We start from the raw sequence: 21,757 nt of genomic DNA, 5'->3' as shown, positions 1-21,757 counted from the left end.
GCTCTCCCATGATTTCCCAACTTTCCCCCTCTTCTGCTTCTGAGCTGTGACCTCCCTCAAACCCCTGCTGTAAATCTATACTGTCTTCCTCCTCCTTGGAGGGGTCAGGATGGGGAGACGGTCTCCATCATTCCTACTTTGCCCAGTCCCTATCTTTGTTCTATAGCAGCGGTTCTCAACCTGTGGGTCCCCAGATGTTGTTGGACTACAACTCCCATCATCCCTGAACTCTGCCCTTGCTAGCTCGGGGTGATGGGAGTTGTAGTTCAACAACATCTGGGGACCCACAGGTTGAGAAAGGCTGTTCTACAGCATTCCTGAGGAGAAGGGCTGTAGAACATTCACTACAGAAGGTTCCTAGTTCAATTCCTGGCATCCACAGGTTGTGTTGTGAGGGCATTCCTTCCTAAAGCCCTGGAAAGCCAGCATGGACAATAGGGATCTAGATGGACCAAGGGTCTGATTTAGAAAAGGCATCTTCAGTTGCCTTTGTTGTTGTTGTTGTTGTTGTTGTTTACATTTGCATACCATCCTTCACCCAAAGATCTCAAGGTGGTTCACAGCATAAAAACACAAGGAGAAAAACCAAAATATATAATAAAAACAAGAACGAATAAACCAATACCCCCCAAACTCATTTAAGAGGGGTATAAGATGTTAACCAGCCCAAGGCCTGGTTGAAGAGGAACATTTTTGCCTGGTGCTTAAACGTGTATAATGAAGGCCCCAGCCAAACCTCCCTGGGGAGAGCATTTCACAAATGAGGAGCCACTGCAGAAAAGGCCTGTTCTTGTGTTGCCACCCTCCAAACCTCTTGTGGAGGAGGCACACAAAGAAGAGATTCTGATGATTATCGCAGGGTGCAGGTAGGTTGAAGTGATGTTCATGCATTTATAAACCTGACCATTGTGCCATGCAAAACTGGGGGAAATATTGCCTTTCCCCTTGCCTTGCTTGCTTTAGCCACAATCTAATTTCTAGAGAAGAATTTTGTAAAGGCATTTTCAGGTGTCTGGGTTCTCTTTGCTAATGCTAAAATACATTCTGTAAAGGAAGTCCCCAGCTGTCAAAATACTCTGCCTTGCGGACTGAAGATAATAAACCAAAATACACAACAAAGAGGTTTGTGGCACCTTAAAGGCTAAGTAATGTATTATAACATAAGCTTTCATAGACTCCAAACCCATTTTGACAGATGCATGGAATGAAACATTAGTTGGCAGGTATATAAAGTAGAAAATTGTAAGGTGGAAGTAGAATAGCAATGATATGCAAACATTACAGCCAGTATTAATTAGAAATGAGAGGTTGTCACACCCCAAACCATCTTGGTAAGCCTTCCTTACTTCTATGCTTTCCTGAAAGCCTGGTGACATTTTATCTCCCCACAGTCTGGGACTTTCAGAGTGATTTTGTAAACAGACTGCATCTGGATTCCCCAGGAAACTGCCGAAGATAATGAATTGGTGTCTAATGGACTGGAATTAATTCTTCCTCTCAACAAAAAGATCAATGATTGCTGTCTTTGGGGTAGTTGACTTGAATTGGGGCAGCGTGGGGGTAGAGGGAAGAGAATCTAAGTTTCTTTCCATTGCAGGTTTTGGAGCAGTTGTTGAGGATTGTATTATTGGAACAGGATAGGTGGCCTGGAAGCCTCTGCTGAAAAGCCTCCACAGATGTTGAGCCCAAGTGAAATGCATGCACACAAATTCACTCCTTCAGCCCTGAAAATTTGGGGGAGCAACAAGTCAGCCTGGCCCTCATTCTGAGCCACGCGAGGCAAGGTTCAGTCAACAGACAGACAGCAGTTTAGAAGGGAGCCATGATTACCCCAGTCCAAGTTTGCTGCCTTGGGACGAAACTATGGAATTTAAGCACAATGCGACAATTTAGTGTTCCCCAACTGAATGTGGTCCTCAAGCTTTGGTTCTGGACATGAGCTTCTCAGCTGTGGTCTATAAAAGCACTGATTGACGGTGCTGCTGTTGACGTTTCCCAAACCCCTTTCTGCCTTCCTCATTAAATGGTCCATGTTACCCGCTAACTCTTGCCGCCTCCCTCATGGGGAAATTCTGACACTCTAATTATTCCTCGCCTGCTGTGTCTGTCAATTTTTAACAGCTCTACTTGGCTAAGTGTTTAATCACACAGTCCATGAGCATAACACTTTACCTCTCTCTCCCTCACAACCCACCAAAGGGGGGGGGGGCGAACTTTTTAGTTTTTCTCATGTGCAACAAATAAATGACTTTGTTCCGGCCTTCAGTGAAAACTGTTACTTCCTATGATTACATTTCAGAGAGATGAGGGAACCTACATTTCCTTTAATGCAAGAACCCCAATGCCTCTTTGCATCTCATTCTGGGTTGTCCTATGCCAGGGTTTGCCAAACTTGGATCTCCAGCTGTTGTTGGACTACAACTCCCATCATCCCTAGCTAGCAGGACCAGTGGTCAGAGTGTTGTGTTGTTCAGGTTCTGCTTGCAGGTTTCCCATAAGGATCTGGTTGGCAAGAACAAGATGCTGGAATAGATGGACCTTTGGCCTAATCCAGCAATCTCTTCTAATGCTTTTACAAGCTCCAGTCCTCAGCATGTCCAGTTTGTCCTGGAAAAGGTGCCTGAAAGTCACTGCTATTCAATGTAGACAGACAATTCTGAGATAGATGTGTTGGTCAGTATCCCGCTGCTTTCTAGGTTCTTAGGTCTATGCAACATCATCCTTTGCATTATAGTCTTGGTGAGGAAATTGGTAGCCCTGAGAATCAGGCCTTAATATTATTTACAGTACTCTAAATATTCAATTAAATCTGTTTCTGCCAGCTTAACTAACAAAATGCCTTTGTAGAAGTCTTCCAAAAGAACAGCCTAGTGCACAAAGAAGCATGCAAAGTCTCATTGCTTTCTGTGGTCTTAACTGCATTGAAATGGCTGCTTGGATTGCAGTAGTGCCATTTTAATCATGACATCTCCCCGGGTCTCAGGTTTCCTATGCTTGATTTAGCTGCTTCCTATTCCTTTCGGGGGACGCGGGTGGCGCTGTGGGTTAAACCACAGAGCCTAGGGCTTGCCGATCAGAAGGTTGGCGGTTCAAATCCACGTGACGGGGTGAGCTCCCATTGCTTGGTCCCTGCTCCTACCAACCTAGCAGTTTGAAAGCACACCAGTGCAAGTAGATAAATAGGTACCGCTCCGGCGGGAAGGTAAACGGCATTTCCGTGCGCTGCTCTGGTTTGCCAGAAGTGGCTTAGTTATGCTGGCCACATGACTCGGAAGCTGTACGCCAGCTCCCTCAGCCAATAAAGTGAGATGAGCACCGCAGCCCCACAACTGGACCTAATGGTCAGGGGTCCCTTTACCTTTACCTATTCCTCTTTCACAGGAAGGTTGGAAGTCAATTGGTTTATCCAGCAGCAGTTTTGCAGGGATACAGACAAGGATGTCTTCCTACCTTGGGCCTGGAGATGCCAGGGATCGAACCTGCGACCAGATGCTCTACCACTGATCCAAGCCCCTTCCAGGATCTTCAATCTTCTGTTTTTTATAACAGCCTGGTTCTCTCCCCCCCCCAAATCCTAGTCTCACAGAACACCCCACCACCCCAATAATTCTCAACCCTTCTCAACGCAGCATTCAAACACAATACAATCACAGGGGAGTCTTTGCAAAAGCGAGCCAACTTCCTATCAGCCAGTGGATATGCTCAGCCATCTCTGCAGCAGCTGGATAAATAATTCTAGGTGACTGTGCCCAACCCAACAAAGGCCCAAGCAAGGCTACTATGGAGATTTCCTTTCAAGAGCTGGTGATTTCCTTTCAAGAGCATGAAACACTCCTAGGCAGGCCAGTAATTAGTTTGAGCGGCTGTTGGGGGTTTTTTCCACAGAAGCTTGGAAGATGGAGATTAAACACAAGGCTGCTGTCCTTGGATGCATTTATTTATTTTTAATATTACGTTTATATCCAAGGATCTCAGGGTGGCTAAATTGGTTCTCCTGGGATGGTTATATGAGTTCTCAGTTTCAATGCTGCATGCTCCTGAATTATCATGGTGGACATACAGTGGTACCTCGGGTTACAGACGCTTCAGGTTACAGATGCTTCAGGTTACAGACTCTGCTAACCCAGAAATAGTACCTCGGGTTAAGAACTTTGCTTCAGGATGAGAACAGAAATCACGCAGCAGCAATGCAGCGGCAGTGGGAGGCCCCACTAGCTAAAGTGGTACCTCAGGTTAGGAACAGTTTCAGGTTAAGAACGGACCTCCAGAACGAATTAAGTTCTTAACCCGAGGTACCACTGTACTGCTACTTTTCCAATCCACACAGGTCTTAGAACTTCTGTTGTCCCAGACTGGAAGAAGCACGTCTCTCTAGACAGCAATAATGAGGAAATACGGGGGAAGCATCACAGAACAACTAACAAAACAGAATGTGTGGATGCTCCATTAACATACTAGTATTGTGTCAATACCGTTGCAGAATACATTATACATTGAATAAATCGGGGAAGGGACTGACAGGACATGTCTCAGGAAGAAGGATCCTGAAGCCAAATCTAATGGGTTAATAAAGTAACAGTAGGCAAATTATAACAATGCACAATGACTATAGTAGCCACATACATTTCACTGTTGGCTTTATGTCCATTGCACCCACAATCATTTCTTGTTTGTTTCCTTGATATCCCACCTTCCCTCCAAGCTCAAAGTGCCACCCATGGTTCTCCCTCATACCACTTAATCCTCATAGCAACCCTGTAAGGTAGGTTAGGGGCTAAGAGACAGCGACTGGTCCAACCAAGGTCATCCAGCAAGCTTCATGACTGAAAGGTGATTTGAACCCTGGTCTCCCAGGTCCCAAGTCTGACACTCTCACCCAGGCATAGGCAAACTCGGCCCTCCAGGTGTTTTGGGAATACAACTCCCATCATCCCTGACCACTGGTCCTGTTGGCTAGGAATGATGGGAGTTGTAGTCCAAACATCTGGAGGGCCGAGTTTGCCTATGCCTGCTCTCTCCCCCCGGTTAGTTTTTCTTGCCTCCCTATGCTAATATGAGAGTCAGGAGTCAAATAACCGCAACAGAACTTGGAGACGAGGCAGTTTGTCGATATCCTGTGTGTTTGCACAGGAACCACTAATTCCCCACTCAATAAGCCAAGTGCCTTAGGCTAACAAGCAGATATTACGAGTCCTGCTCTGTAGGCAAAATAAAATTCAAACTTTGGCAAACTTCTGCCCACCCTCACACCCTGATCCTCAGAGGTGGGGGGAAACCCACCACTGGAATCAACGTACCACATGCCTTGCTGAACATTCCTCTTTAAATAATGTTCCTTTAAAACAAAAACAAAAAATGCTTCCTCTCCTGTTATGAGTCAGTAAAATGGGATTAATTAAGACTTCGCTGCCAGTTCTGAAGAGCAATAGCCAGAATGGCTGAGGTATCTCCGGTTGATTTTCTTCATACATTTGCCCTCCGAAAGCACTACAAGCAACACTTTGACTCCACTGTTTGCTTTACACAGTTGCCTCTTGCTTGGCAAATGGGTTGGTGCTATTTCATAGCTGACTGCTGCCGTCTGAGGTGACTTTATGAAGCATTTAATTGCTCTCCTTTAGTGGCAGGTGTTCAGCACTTCCAAACAGGAGCAGCCAGACCCTGCCCTGCCAGGTGAAAATGAGAGAGAAGCTTTGTAACAATAGGTGTTTCTCAAAGAGTGGGTTGGGACCAATCAGAGGCTACTTTTTTTTAGGTGGGCCTCAGCACCACAGCCTATCGAGTGCCTGCTCACTTGCTTGCCCCACCCCATTTTGGTTGGACCAATCCCAGGACCAGCATCTCCTTGCATGATGATTAAAGATGGCTGGGAGGCAGAGAAGTTCAGGGGGAGAAGGGAGGTTTTCCTGCTTTGGGGTGGTGGGTGGTTGGGAAAGGGCCACGGGCCAGATGCATATGGGGTGCTGAAGGGAATTAGAAGATTAAAGTTTAATATTTCAGTAGCAGTAAACTCCTCCAAATCGCTTCTCATTCAGAATTTAGTCTTGAAAAAGGCCTCCTGTTGGCTAGCAAAGCCTTCCTTCAAATTGTACTTTAGTCAAAAGGTGGGAGCCCACAAGAACCACATCGCCACGTAATTAATTAAGGATTTTCACAGAAAGCTCTAAAATCAGCCAGCGGAGCTCTAAAAAGACCGGGTCAAAAGGAACCAATTTGTACACCTGTTTTACAAGTGAGGAACACTGAGCCCGAAGGATAAGCGATTAGCAAAAGGTCACCCATTCAAGAGAAACTTTTTCTAAATTATCAGCTATTGGGAGTCAGAGACCCTTGCAAATCTACAGCAAATCACCCAGTAGATCCCAGTTTACCTTCTGCTGGGGGCGGAGGAGAGATTCAGTTCAGTACACAGGCTGGAAAAACACAGTCCATCCTTCGAAAGCCACCCTTCCTGAATTTTGCGACGCAGTTTTCCCCAGCCAAGTAATAGGCACCAAAATGCATGTACTGGTGTGTGCATACACATCCATGCATCAGTGAAAATAACACACAAAAATTGATTGCACAAGAAGAGAAGATCGCTTTGCAGAATTGTGCAAATAAGGGGAAATTTCATATAAAAATGCGTACAGCTGACAAATTTGTAGCAAAATGGTGGTGATTTTTATGAAGACTTAAACCAAAAAACCCTGCAAACTGGTGTAGAAATGTGGAGAACTGAACTTAACATTAGAAAAAAGAGAAACCAACAGAAATTAAGACAGAGTGACAGTATCTTCCATCCCAACCTTCTGCCTACCCTGTGCTACCTAGAGGATACCCGTCAGTCAAAGTAGACATCACTGAGCCAGATATATCAGTGATCTGACACCTGATATAAAACCCTCTAATCTCCTTTGCTATTGCAATTATGACTATGTTCTCACTTTACCTGAGACATGTTCTCATAAATGGTTACTTCATTACAACAAAATCTTAATACCTCTCCAATTCTTACTGGGGGATGACTCACAAAACCTTGTTTATCACTGCAATGCACGGATGATCGCATGAACAAATGCATCACTGCCACGGATCTGCTTCCACGAATAAAGGCCTTTTTTAAAAATCATGCAGAAATAATTACGTTCATGCTGGGAAGACTCATGCTTCATCCTCCAAAGCGTGTCTGGTTGTTTTCCAGTACCTCTTCTTTAACATATCTATTTTTGGTTTAAGATGCAAATTGAGGTTGTCATTGAGGTTGTTCATTCATGGTTCTCTAGCTTTCTACAGAGGTACTATTATATTTGCTAATGTGTCGTAAACTTTTTTGAAAGGTTACTTAATTATTCATTTATAAGAGCATTGGTAAACCACCGATTCATTAAAAAAATATTACGGTGGTATACGATAAAGTCATGCGAACGTCATAAAGCTATTGAATCAAAAACACCAAGCAAATAACCATCACCGAACTGAATTAATTCTTTAAGAACAGAAGCTTTCCAGTAGCCAAAAATCTCTGAATGGTAGGTGCTACTCTGATTTCAATAGAAACAGTATTCCAAAGTAGGATAGCACATTGCCTAATGGTTTAGTTTGTATAGAAGCTAAACACCAGATTGAACTGGATGGAAGATTTTCCTCCACTGAAGAAAACACACAAACTGGGACACGTTAGGCCAGAATGCAAAATTCATGAGGGCTGGTGGGGCTACTGGCGAGATCAAGAGAGTAGATTCTTGCCCACCTCCTTGTCTTGGATCTTTTCCTACAAAATCTACAGGGATTCTGCAAGATGTCACATGCAAATTCTTCTTCCGCAGAGGGAAAGAATATTGCAGCAGAAATAGCTCAAAACTAATAAAATGTACGAACTTCCTCCTCCCCGTTATCCTGCCAGTTCATGCCATGTGGGCTGCACACTGCCTTGTTTCATGAGTGGGGGAGCAAGGCCAAAATTTGACTCCCCCCTCAGCCCTCACGCTGCCTTCCCAAAGCCGGCTAAGCGAGGTGCTGGGCTTTGAGAAGGAGGTGCAAGGCTCTGGCAGAGTCCTAGAGCCCTCCCACCTCATTCCCAGAGCTGGAAAAGCATTAACCAGGCTTTGGGTAGGAGGAAGGAAGGCCTCTAGGACAGGGAGGTTGGTATAGGAATTACTTACAGGGTGGTGGAGGATGACAAGGGGATGGGGGCCAGTGCACAGGAATCAGAGCAGCAGGAACCATCACCAGAGCAAGTGGGGCCCCTGTTTCCCCAAACACGGCAGGCTCCAAGTCATAGGGAGAAGCAGGAGTGGTGCTCCAGGAGGTTGAGGCAGGCAAGAGCCCACAGCCCAGATCCCTAGCTGGCCAGGTGGGGCTCACTAGCTCTGGGAGAAGGTGTGTGATTCCTCAGCTGGAGTTGGCTTGGAACAGGTGAGGGTCACATGCATCAAGCCCAGATGCTGCAATCAGCATGCAAAGTATAAAAAGGGCAGCAGAGCTGAGATGTTGGGTCTGCTTATCTGCCCATGTTGATGGATCTCAGCTTGGATGCTTGAGGATCTCTGTGGGACTTTGGACTGACTCCGGATGGGAGACTTGACATACTTGTGGCCCACTTGGTATGAAAAGTTGGACTATCCTGCTATAGCAGACCCTCCAAGTCTCCCCATTTTCCAGGGACAGTCCCAGATTTATAGAAGCCACCCTGGTTTCCGATTTGATTCCAGACTATCCCACTTTTCCTTAGGTAAAGGGTAAAGGGACCCCTGACCATTAGGTCCAGTTGTGACCGACTCTGGGGTTGCGGTGCTCATCTCACTTTATTGGCCGAGGGAGCCAGGGTACAGCTTCCGGGTCATGTGACCAGCATGACTAAGCCGCTTCTGGCGAACCAGAGCAGCACACAGAAACACCATTTACCTTCCCACCAGAGCGGTACCTATTTATCTACTTGCACTTTGACATGCTTTCAATCTGCTAGGTTGGCAGGAGCAGGGACCGAGCAACGGGCGCTCACCCCATCGCGGTGATTCAAACCGTGGACCTTCTGATCGGCAAGTCCTAGGCTCTGTGGTTTAACCCACAGTGCCACCCACGTCCCTTCACTTTTCCTTAGGATGTCCCTATTTTCATCAGAGAAATCTTGAAGGGTATGGAGTTATGTGACCCCCTGAGCCAAGGAGATAAGCAGCTATACTACATTTAAACATAGCTGTCAACATTTCCCTTTTTTTTTAAGGGAAATCCCCTTATTCCGAATATGATTCCTTGCAAGAAAAGGGAAAAGTTGACAGCTATGCCTTTAGAAGACATCTGAAGGCAACACTGTACAGGGAAGTTTTAAAGTGTTTTTATATGTTTTTATGTATGTTGGAAGCTGCCCAGAGTGGCTGGGGCAACTCAGTCAGATGGACAGAGTATAAATAATAGTAAGAAGATAATGATGATGGAATAAGATGTCCCTATTTTCATCAAAGAAATTTTGAAGGGTTTGCTTTTGTGGACAGAAGCGAGAGACCATCACCTTGGGTGGCAGAACCTCAAGAAGCAGTGCCCCCCCCCTGGGCACCCCATCCCACTGCCTCCATGGCTGGTGGAGAGCAGCAGTGACTTTGGGCGAGATCTCGTGATATTCCATGTGCTCCATGAGATCTCGCATGAACTCGCCAGAACCTGCTGCTGTCCTCATGGGAGCACCACACAGCCCAGGTAGGGGAGGCATTGGTAAGGGGGATTTGGTGGGGGGTCAGGGGCGAAGAGGCACGTTCCTATTTCACTTCAGGCAATGAAATGGGATGCGCCTCCCCTGCGAGGGACAGTCAGACAGGAAAATTCTCTGGGAATTCAGTATCCACTCTTTGCGTATATAAATAGAAATGAGGAGGATTAGAAGCTTATTATTCATTTCAGCGAGATGCCTTATCTTGAAGGGCCAAGATTAATTATTAGCATGATCCTGGTGCTATTGCGTGTCTCGACTTGTTCCCAGTATGTTATATAGACAAATGGAAATGAAAGACTTTAGACACATGTTATTTGTTGATTATTGGAGGATAGATACATAGATAGATGTTCTTAGTTGACTCATTGTCTAGAATATTTTTTTCCTTTGCAGTTCTCTCCCACACACATTTATTCTCTTATTCTACCAAAAGACTCTGCTGAGTTGCCTTGCACAATGCATTTTGTTATGTGGAAGTGTTACACTAGTTGTCCCTGTTTAATGTAAAGTGGCGGAATTTCTTTCCTTTATCAAATACAATGATGTTTTGGTGGTGTTGTTTGTTTTTAAAAAATCAACTTGACACAACAGGAATACCACAGCTGAAACTGTGGCAGCTTCAAATGAGCAGACTGACGGTGAAGGTCATACCATAGAGGAGACCTCCCAAGCCATGCAGAGCAGCAGAAATGGGGAATGCAGGACACACACACACACACACACACACACACACACACACACACACCCCTTTTCTGCTTTCCTCCAAGTAGGAGACAGAGAGTGGTGCCAGCAGTAGCAGAAAGAAGGCAGAAACCCATTGGGTAAAACAAGAGCTTAAAGCAGAGTTGGGGAATCTGTAGGACTCTATCTCCCATCAGGCCCCAACCATCATGGCCAATGCTCAGGGGTGATGGGAGTTGTGGTCCAGCAACATCTGAATGGCCACAGGTCCCCTGCTTTAAAGGGGCAGCATCTCCCTATAAACCAAGTAATATTGTGTTGCTCTAGGTCCTCATTTGTCTGCTTTCTACCTGCCAAATACTCACGCGAAGCCAAGGCCATTGAGACTGGTAGGGTGGACAGCAGGGAGCCTAACAGTAGGTGGTGCCAGAGCCAATGACAAGCAGAGCCAATTGATTTGCATTTTTATCCCCTTCCTCCTCTCTGCTGAGTTCTACAAGAGCAAAGCTGAGACTTTAGAGGAGGAAGCTGTCACAGGCAATGCCCCACCCCCTCTGGCTTGGTAATAAATAAGGAGGGAGGGAGAGAAATCTTCTATGAAATCCGCAAGCTTCACCCCGTCTCTCATCAAATTTAACCAAATCCTGCCACCACCACCCCATGTTGTTTAGTCATTTAGCTGTGTCCGACTCTTTGTGGCCCCATGGACCAGAGCTATGAGCTATGCCATGCAGGGCCACCCAATACGGACAGGTCATAGCGAAGAGTTTTGACTAAAAGTGATCCACCTGGAGCAGGAACTGGCAAGCCACTCCAGTATCCCTGCCAAGAAAACTCTGCCACCCCATAGCCTTGTACAAAACTACAGTAGCTAAGTGAGTTATTGCAAAAGTGTGTCAGGCCCCCTCTGGCTCCCTTTGAACACCAAATGTGTGCAAAGCTTTGAAGCAAAAAAACTCAAGGAAATGTATTCCAAAGCTATCTTTATGATTTACTGGCTTAAGGGTGGAAGGTAGGTCAGCAGCCCAGCAGCTATTTCTGAGGGTGAATGTTATAAGACACCTTCACTAAAGGTGACTGTGGCAAGCAGATTCCAGGCACTGTAATAATCAATACAATGTAATAAATAAATGGGAATGCTTTCACCCTCACCCCAAAGAGTCCTAATGCTGGGGTGGGGAGAGTATTCAATCATACTAGAATACGTTTAGCATGGATAGCTGTTTTGAGGCTGGTTGAAAGCTATGAAAGGAACGATCAATTATTCAAATGGCAGCAGCTTAGCCTTTTTTAGAAACGGTAGATTCTCGAGGAGATTAAAGAATGACCAAATGCCTCCGTGTTACTCTTGGATCCAAGTCATATTCATTTAGTTTCTACGTGAGCCAAGGCTTTTAGCATAGTGGCACCAGTAATTTGGAATGCTAATGAAATCTGACAGGCACCTGCAATTCTGATATTTCATCGCCTGCTGAAAACATCTGTGTTTCCCCAAGCGTTTTCGAAGAATTAATTCGATTCAGTGTTGGTCATTTGTTCTGTGTTTTATGGTTTTATAATTTTATGATGTTTTCGTGGCCTTATGGCACACTGCCATAATATTTTTTAATGACTTGGCTATTTATAAATATTCTTCTAAATAAATGAAATTAAGAAGATGTTTTGACTAGAAACGTGCATTAAAAATAGCAGGGCCTGCCGACGACACGAGAGTCACTTAAGATAGCAGAACGGAAACTCGAGTATCTCTCTGGCTTATCAGTAGCTTTGACTCATTTGTTATCTAATGATGGGGAAACGAGGTTTTACCAGTCACCACATTGGGTTTCATAGGCAGGGAGCAGCACCAAACACCGTTCATGACTCAAATGCTGGACCCCCTATGGCTATGTGAAGGAAAGGCACTCTCCACTTTGAAAGAATCTAGTCATCTAATCCAACCCCCCTGCAAGGCATGAATTTCAACACAGTTTCCCATCCAATCTGAAACCAGACCAGACCCTGCTTAGCTTTGCAAATGTGCTAGCAGTTTTACTGCTTCACCACTAGGGGTTAATTATAATTGAATCATAAAACTGGAAATTAAATTAAGGCATCAATCCTAAGAATGCTTATTGGACATTAAGTTCCTTAAAAGCAGTGGGAACTTCCTTTGGAGAAACTGGAATGATACTCACTTTTGCTCCTCTGGTTCCCAATGGTTGCATCTATACTAGACATTTCAAGCATATTTACAAACTACAATTCCCAGGATTCTTTGGGGGAAGCTATGTGCTTAAATGTATGGTGCGGCGGATGTTATGTGTATTTTTTTCCGACTGGTCCAACGCTGCATATGCAACTAAAGAACAAGACACCTGGCGTCTTTTTCACAAGCTTTGTGAGGGAGATCTAAGGTGTGTCTGCTTCACACAGCTGCAAGATGCTATGTACTAAAACCAGTGTTGAGAAATAATTCTTCAAAATCAGCTTTGTTGGACTGGTCCTGTTGTTGGGATGCCTGGTTATTGTCTTCCAAAGCAACTACTCTATTCCGAACTTAAAAATGGAAAGCGTAATGCTGGTGGTCAACCAAAAGGTTTGAAGACACTCTCAAGGCAAATCTTTAAAAAGGTAGTATAAACACTGACAACTGGGAAACACAGGCCTGCGAGTGCTCCAATTGTAGAACAACCTTTACCAAAGGGGTCATGGGCTTTGAAGATGCTCAAACTCAGAAGGGGGGGGGGACATGCTAAGAGGAAGGCATGCTTGGTAAACCCTCATTGTGATTAGCTCCTGCCTGGAAACCAACGTCCCCACTGTGGAAGGACGGGTGGATCCAGAATTAGCCTCCACAGTCATTTACGGTAAAAAGGTAAAGGTAAAGGTACCCCTGCCCATACGGGCCAGTCTTGACAGACTCTGGGGTTGTGCGCCCATCTCACTCAAGAGGCCGGGGGCCAGCACTGTCCGGAGACACTTCCGGGTCACGTGGCCAGCGTGACAAGCTGCATCTGGCGAGCCAGCGCAGCACACGGAAACGCCGTTTACCTTCCCGCCAGTAAGCGGTCCCTATTTATCTACTTGCACCCGGGGGTGCTTTCGAACTGCTAGGTTGGCAGGCGCTGGGACCGAACGACGGGAGCGCACCCCACCGCGGGGATTCGAACTGCCAACCTTTCGATCAGCAAGCCCTAGGCGCTGAGGCTTTTACCCACAGCGCCACCCGCGTCCCTTTATTTACGGACTCACTGTTAAAACCGTGTTTATGGAAGACAATCTTACTCAGCTACGAGTGATCGCCAAAGAAGACTAAAACTGAAATGCAGCAACTGTATTCTGATGAGTTTAGAGTTTATTTTTAAAAAAATGTCTTGAGCTAGATGGCAACCCTCTTATTTGCTATATTGTACAGCTGTGATCCTCTGAAACTATGGGCAGACTCAAAGAGATCACAGAACACTTGGAAGGAAGGATGTAGAAATGTTGGGGGGAGATGATCCTGAAATATTTTTATTTGTTTACAAAAATAATGGATTGCTTAATAAAATAAAAAAAACTCAGCAGTTTGCCATAAAAATGCAACTCCCACTTTAAAAGCATAAACAACATTCAATAAAATTACCGTCCAAAAGTGGGTGAAAACACAAGTGTATATCTCAAATGAAAATGAGCCATGTACAAAACAAAAATTAAACATTTCAGAGTCTAGGAAAGCTTGGGTAAACGTAAACATTTTAAAGAGGTGTTTAAAGGTCACTGCTGTCTCCACCTTGTGAATTAGCTGAGGGAAGGCATTCCAGAGGATTGGGTGCAATTGCTCAGAAGGCCTGATTCTGCATTGACACCAAGTGACAATCTGCTGGTCGTGGAATGACTACCAAGGTCTCCTCAGAAGATAATACAGATCAGCTTGGTCTGTACCAAGGAAGGTGGTCTAATTGAGGCTTTAAACATCAACTACAAAACTTTGAACTTGGCTTGGTAGCTAATGGCCAATACAGATATTTTCACACTAGTACAGCTGCATTTTGCACTATCTACAACTTCCAAACCAGGTGTAAGTGTAGTCCGACATACAGCACATGACAGTGAGATGAACATGAGGTTACCAGTGTATGGACCGCCATAGCAAGGTTACCCCTAACTAGGATTGGTTGTAGCTGATGCACCAAGTTGGGAATGGGGTGCTCAGAGCCACTGAGGTCACTTGGGACTCTAGTGACAGCAATGGATCTGGGAGCATCTCCCAAACTTTGAGTCTGCTCCTTCAGAGGGTGTGTGGCCCCATCCAGAGCTGGTGCACAACTGGGAACCACCCATCCGCAAGGTCTCCATCTTGTCAGGATTCAGTCACTATTCATCTGACCCATGACTACATCCATGCACAGGTTTGGGAAATGCATGGCCTCTCCTGGTTCTGATGTTACAGAGGAATAGAGCTAGGTGTAGTCCAACCCGCTGCAGGAATTTCAACTAGATCCATATATGACAGGTGACCACCCAACCTCTGCTTAGAAACCTCCAAGGAAGGAGAGTCACTGCCTCTCAGGGCAGTCTGTTCCACTGTCAAACAGCTCTTACTGTCAGAAAGTTCTTCCTGATGTTTAGTTGGAATCCTTTTTGTTTGTTTCTTGAAGCCATCGGTTCGGGTCCTAGCCTCCAGAGCAGGAGCCAGTGTGGTGTAGTGGTTAAGAGCGGTGGACTCATAATCTGGTGAACCGGGTTCGCTTCCCCGCTCCTCCACATGCAGCTGCTGGGTGACCTTGGGCTAGTCACACTTCTTTGAAGTCTCTCAGCCCCACTCACCTCACAGAGTGTTTGTTGTGGGGGAGGAAGGGAAAGGAGAATGTTAGCCGCTTTGAGACTCCTTAAAGGGAGTGAAAGGCGGGATATCAAATCCAAATCCAAAACGAGATTGCTCCATCACAGCCCTTGAGATAGTTGAAGATGGCTGTCTTATCTCCTCTCAGTCTCCTCTTTTCCAGGCTAAACACACCCAACTCCCTCAACTGTCCCTCATGAGGCTTGGTCTCCAGACCCTTGGTCATCACAGGATTGGTCAAATCTATACAGGCTAAGACTATTAGTGGCTGCTAGCCATAATGGCTCGGTTCACTATCAGAGGCAGTATCACTCTTTTGCTTCTTTTTTTCTGTCACGATTGCAAATTTAAAAAACGATTTTGTTTTTTTAAAAAAACAAAAACCCTCCAGCCTACCAGTGCTGTGAAAATCATTCCCAGCACTGACAGAGCTGAAAAAACGCTAGCGGGGGAGAAATGGCTTCCCCACCTCCCCCGACCACCAACATATGCGTAAAAATGCATCAAATGAGTGAAAACTCCATATGGAAGTGTGGAAGAGGGCTGCTATTTATAGAAGCTTGTAAATCAGGGGGTTCTCACTCGGCATCACGGAGATCATCTTATCTTTTGACTGTGAAGCAATAAATTAGGAACACGGCAAACTGCTTGGTAGCAGGTCAGATCCGCTGTCCGTATAGTTCAGCACAGTCTCTTCCAGGGGCAAAAAAAGAAAATGACACACACACACAAACACCGAATGTTGTTGGACTCCAACGCAGTGGTGGAGCTTCATGCTCCGGCACCGGGGTCGGAGAGCAGGAGGGGGTGGGGCTGGCACGCATCCTGGGGGCGGGGCGCCCAGTGGGGGGGGGGGACAGCTGCGATGGCACCCTGGGGGTCGCGCTGCCTGGGGCGGTGTGCTCCCCCCGCCCTCCTCTTCCCCCGCCAGTGCTCCAACACCCATCAGCCCCAGCCAGCATGACCTGCGGCCAGACCTGAAGGGCCAGACCTGAAGGAAGTCCAACAGCACTTGGAGGGCAGGAAGTTCGCTGCCCCTGGTCTGTTCTGATTGGCTGTGTCTCTTCACTTTCTACTTTATTCTTCTACCTGAAGATGCCAAGAATTGAACCCGGGGCCATCTGCAGCACGGTGTATTCTCAGCCAGTGAGCTATGGCCTCTTCCTCAAGTCAGGCCAATGGTCCATGATGATATTGTCTACACCAGGGGTCAGAAAACTTTTTCAGCAGGGGACCAGTCCACTGTCCCTCAGACCTTGTGGGGGGCCAGACTATATTTTTTTGGGGGGGAATAAACAAATTCCTATGCCCCACGAATAACCCAGAGGTGCATTTTAAATAAAGGGACACATTCTACTCATGTAAAAACACGCTGATTCCCAGACCATCCACGGGCTGGATTTAGAAGGTGATTGGGCCAGATAATTTGCCTACTCATGGTCTACACACTGACTGGTGGCAGCGGTCCAGGGTTTCAGGCAAAGTGTTCCCCCGTGGTAAGAATTTACTTCTACACCACCTTGTTTGTTACGCAGGTGAGGAACCACCTTTTAAATAAAGCATGGGAATCCAGGAGGGACCCAGTGTTTATTGTAGCTATTGAAATGGGTCTCCAATTTTTATATCGCCCCTAATATGGGAAGCTGCCTTATATAAAGTCTGGTCATTGGGCCATATTGTTTAGTATTGTCTACACTGATTGGAAATGGATCTCCAAGGTTTCAGGCAGCAGAGAGCTGCTGTCACTTGGCGTAGACAAAAAGGAGTTAGGTGGAGCAATGGTCTAACTTGGTTTAAGGCAGCTTTCTATGCTCCTATGACTAATAGAAGGACACGGGTGGCGCTGTGGGTAAAAGCCTCAGCGCCTAGGGCTTGCCGATCGCATGGTCGGCAGTTCGAATCCCCGCGGCAGGGTGAGCTCCCATCTTTCGGTCCCAGCTCCTGCCCACCTAGCAGTTCGAAAGCACCCCTAAGTGCAAGTAGATAAATAGGTACCGCTTTCTAGCGGGAAGGTAAACGGCGTTTCCGTGTGCTGCGCTGGTGCCGGCTCGCCAGAGCAGCTTCGTCACGCTGGCCACGTGACCCAGAAGTGTCTCCGGACAACGCTGGCCCCCAGCTTCTTAAGTGAGATGGGCGCACAACCCTAGAGTCGGACACGACTGGCCCGTACGGGCAGGGGTACCTTTACCTTTACCTTCACCTATGACTAATAGACTTATTATGACATAGCACTTAGGAAGTAGTCCTTAGTTCACAAAAGCTAGTCATCCAAATATGGGCTGTAACCAATGCTGGTCCGACTCAGAGTAGACCCATTGAAATTAACGGACACGGCTAACTTTTGCCCATCAGTCTCAGTAGGTCTACTCTGGTTGGGATTGAGTTGGGTGCAACCTTATGCTTAAACATGGGTGTATCGGTACGGTCTGTGGCAATTCAATTAAAGCTTAAACATATGCAAAATAAGCACAGTCACATTCACCACAGCAGTAATGGCTAAGGACACAGGCTGCAGTGGGACAAGAAGCCCTTATCTCTATCCCTACCCAAACAAATAAAATCAAACCAACTGATAAGTTGTGATTCACCCAAACAGCATGCACCTTGCCCAGAAGTGACAGAAAGTTACCAAGAAGAAAAATCACTTCTGGATTCTTAGAACATTTCCAGGAAACTAATCCACTTCGTCATGCCATAGTGGTCAATACCACAGCTAACCCCTGTCTTTTCTATTACTTATTTATTTCATAAAACCTATACACCATTCAATTGCAAAACAACAGCAACAAAGCTGTTTACAAAAAAAAAGTGTTCTACAATGTGATCCTATACATGGCTATTCAGAAGGGAATCTCACTGAAAACTTACTCCCAGGTAAGTTTGTTTAGGAATCTCTATAGTTAGGAATTCCTGGGAGTAGGAGTGGAAGTGTCCATTTTGTTTCTCTTGGTTTCTCTTTTTTTAATTTTATTCCTAAATTCATTTCTCCGCATTTTGATGCAGTCTGTGTTTTTGTTTGTTTTTAAATGCTCATAAAAATTCACCAGCATTTCAGTGAGGCTTTCTAATAATGAGCACAATTTTGTTTGCAGTTTTGACTAACGCATACATTTTTGCAAGCAATTTCCCCCTTGGATGAAGCATTTTTGTATGTTTGCTTCTACAGTGGTACCTCGCAAGACGAATGCCTCGCAAGACAAAAAACTCGCTAGACAAAAGGGTTTTTTGTTTTTTGAGCTGCTTCGCAAGACGATTTTCCCTATGGGCTTGCTTCGTTAGATGGAAACGTCTTGCAAGTTTGTTTCCTTTTTCTTAACACCGTTAATACAGTTGCGACTTGACTTCAAGGAGCAACTCATAGAACGTGGTGTGGTAGCCTTTTTTGAGGTTTTTAAAGCTTTTTGAGGTTTTTGAAGCTTTCCCAAAACTTTCCCGACACCGTGCTTTGCAAGACGAAAAAAATCACAAGACGACAAAACTCGCGGAACGAATTAATTTTGTCTTGCAAGGCACCACTGTATATTCATTTTCACCCACACTTTCCCCCAACAGATGCATTTCAATAGACATTGGTGAGTTGCAGAACAGCATCGCAAAATCTGAACAAGTGCGGATTTCAAAGGATGGCTGTACTCCAGTTCTCATATGGTTCGGAAAAGTACAAATGGGATAGATTCAGCTTTAAATGTGAACTGAATCAAATTTCTCCCCCATCCGTACTGGGAGTAAGCCAATGGTGACTGATCCATCAGGGCCTTGTCCCACCAACTTCAGTCTGCCTTTCTCAGAGGATTTTCTCTGCCAATTATTAGATTTGGCTCGGCCTACTCATAGGTCTCACTGCCTTTTGCCCTACCAGTCCTTATGGGCACCAGTCACTACTGGAGTAAGCCCTATTGAACTTACTTCTGAACAGATGTGTCTAGAATTGCACTGCTAGTCTGGTTCAGCTCTGTCATGGGAATCACCAAGCCAACGAGTTCTGAATCAATGCCAACCACTGCAACAAAAACTATCACTGCAATGGAAGCAGTAGGTGTGGGGGGAGAGTTAGATCAAAGTGCTGCTGGAAACTCTTATCAAAGTCTAGGGATGGGGTGCCAAAGACCAAGAGATGCAGCTGAAACCCAACAATGGGAGCAACCAAAGGCAACAGTTTGAAAAGCTCTTTGGTGTAAGATGTGGAGCAACCATCTAATAATGTACATTGATGCATATCATCAAACTGTAGCGGGGGGGAAGTACTTTCCTTGCCTATCCCCAAAGGGAAAAGGCCATAACTCAGTATTAGAGCATCTGCTATGAATGCAGAAGGTCCCTGGTTTGATCCCCAGCATCTCCAGGTAAGACTGGTTAGGAGAGACTCAAGTCTGCAACCCTGGCAAGTTGCTGTCAGTGAGTGTAGACCATACACAGCTAGATGAACCAATGGGTCTGAGTGGGCATAAGGTAGCTTAGTGTGTCCTGAGAGGCTGCCACACCCAGAAAGCTTCTCAGTAAGATCAATTCTACACTTTCAGGAGAAACCTGAAGGCGTTTTATATCCCAGGAGTCGAGGACTTTGAGTGATTTTTGCAACGAATTCTGGGCGCATCTTGATTTCCCAGGAAAGTGGCAGAGGGAACAAACTGGTGCATAATCAACTGAATTCAATTCTTCCTCCCAACGAAAAGGTTAACAGCTGCTGTCTTTGGGGCAGTTGACTTGAACAGGGTGAGGGGGGGGCAGGGAGGATCCAAGCTTCTTTCCATTGGAGGTTTTGGAGCGTGGGTGATGGTTAATGATTGTATTCTTGGGAGAAGCAGGAAGGCTTGAACTGACAACAGATTTGGCACGCAAGAGCCTTTGTTAAGTCAGCCCGTTCAGCATGTCTGAAACGCCATTGACAAGGGACCATCCTCCCCCTCACTCCCATAAGACATCATCCATGGGGCAAAACAAATACTTAAAGTCCAGGACTTAAACATGCTGCTGCAGGCAGTTTTAGTTTTTTCAAAAAACCCACATGCTTTTGTGATGCTATTTGAGAGAGAGATAACAAAGGGAAAGTCTGCCTCTGAGATGCTTCCACAAACCTGCCTCTCCACCCCCTTCTCTAACAGCAAAGCACTGTGCCAGGGTTTGTCTAGTTTAAGGATTGGGGGTTGGGGGTTTTTTTGGGGTGTGTGTGTGTGTGTGTGTGTGTGTGTGTGTTTTGCAAAGGCATAATAAAGTATGGTTAACTTGAGTTACAAGGAGTGGGGTGGAGGGAGATATCTAGAAGATCCCCCTTTCTTCTGTCCCTCTCCCCGGTTTATTTTCTCCCACTAAGGGGTAATAAGAGAGAAACCTTTTTCTCGGCGATCTCTCCTCCTCGCAGCCTCAAAAAGCATCACCAGAAAAGCACTAGAGAACATCCTTGCCAAATATAGGCACAACTCCCTTTTGTTCCTAGGAAGCAATTGCTCAGTTGCACGCCTGCTTGGTGATACTAGAACAGAGGGAGGGAGTGTGTGTGTGTGTGTGTGTGTGTGTGTGAGAGAGAGAGAGAGAGAGAGAGAGAGAGAGAGACTGACAGACTGAAGGCCAATTGGGAAAGGGCTGCTACTGGTGCTTAGCATGCAGAAGGTCCCAGGTTTAAATCCTGGCATCTCCTAGTAGAGCATGGAAAGAAACCTCTCTGAAACCCTGGATAGCCACTGCCATTCTATGCAAACAATATTGAGCCAGAGAAGGATCAATGACTTGACCCAGGATAAACAGTGTTCTTCTGCTTTGGGGAAGGGACACAGCTCAGTGAGAGCACCTGCTTCTCATGCAGAAGGTCCCGAGTTCTATCCGTGGCGTTGGGACTAGAGAAGACCCCTTGCCTGAAGCCCTGGGGATCTTCTGCTACCAGCCAGTGCAGGCAACACTGAGTCAGATGGACCTATGGTCGACTGGGCAAAAGCAGCTCCTTACATTGTTGATAGCTGCCCAGCTCCCTAGCTTATCCTATCCGATGCAGAAACAGGAGGAGCCCAGACCACGAAGCCCGCATGGGGAGGTGGGAAGTACTTACTTCTCCCAAGCCCCTCGGCTCGCCACGCCGTCTCCTCCACCGCCCCATAGCGTCTCAGAGGCTTCTCTGCTTCCATGCTGGCCGAGATGGATCTCTTTAACTCCATGCCGGAGCCCTTTTCTGCCTGGGCCCTGTTCCCTCGGCTGCTTGGCGGGCTCCCCTTCCTCCTACCAGACCATCCCAGCCGGAGGAAGGGCTTGAAGGAAAGGGAGACGCAGAGGGACTTCGGGAGCTGCTCGGTGCGCGTTTCTCGGCTTGTTTGCTACCAACGCCGGGGCTGGCTGAGCTCACTGCATCTCCCTCCGTCGCGCTGGTACCCAGAGGAGGAGGGGAGGGGAGGGATGCAGCGCGCATGCTCAGTGCGAAGATGCTCGTGAAAGGAAGCGCCCGAGGGAACGCAGGGGAGGGGGAAGCAGGCAAACAATGAGGGCAAATATGTCGTAGTGGGGATGGAGGGTATGTATATGTACATATTGATTGAGTATGGGGAAATGCTAATCAGTGCCCACACATAGCAGGGGGACAGAGGGAGATAACCTTT

General features: G+C 46.3%; 1 protein-coding gene across 1 annotated transcript in view; it reads right to left on the bottom strand.

Annotated features, from left to right (window-relative positions):
* BMERB1 (bMERB domain containing 1) overlaps nt 1-21,528 on the bottom strand; it is a 40,386-nt gene extending 18,858 nt beyond the window's left edge. The window contains exon 1 of the mRNA XM_077918509.1: nt 21,217-21,528. Coding sequence (XP_077774635.1) covers nt 21,217-21,322 — 106 coding nt within the window. The 5' untranslated portion in view covers nt 21,323-21,528. The remainder of the gene's footprint in view (nt 1-21,216) is intronic.
* Nucleotides 21,529-21,757: the final 229 nt, after the last annotated feature.

The sequence above is a fragment of the Podarcis muralis genome, chromosome 14 (assembly GCF_964188315.1).
Source record: "Podarcis muralis chromosome 14, rPodMur119.hap1.1, whole genome shotgun sequence".
Classification (NCBI taxonomy): domain Eukaryota; kingdom Metazoa; phylum Chordata; class Lepidosauria; order Squamata; family Lacertidae; genus Podarcis; species Podarcis muralis.
Note: the sequence above shows the minus strand (reverse complement) of the source record. Positions and strands in the feature narration are given on the sequence as shown.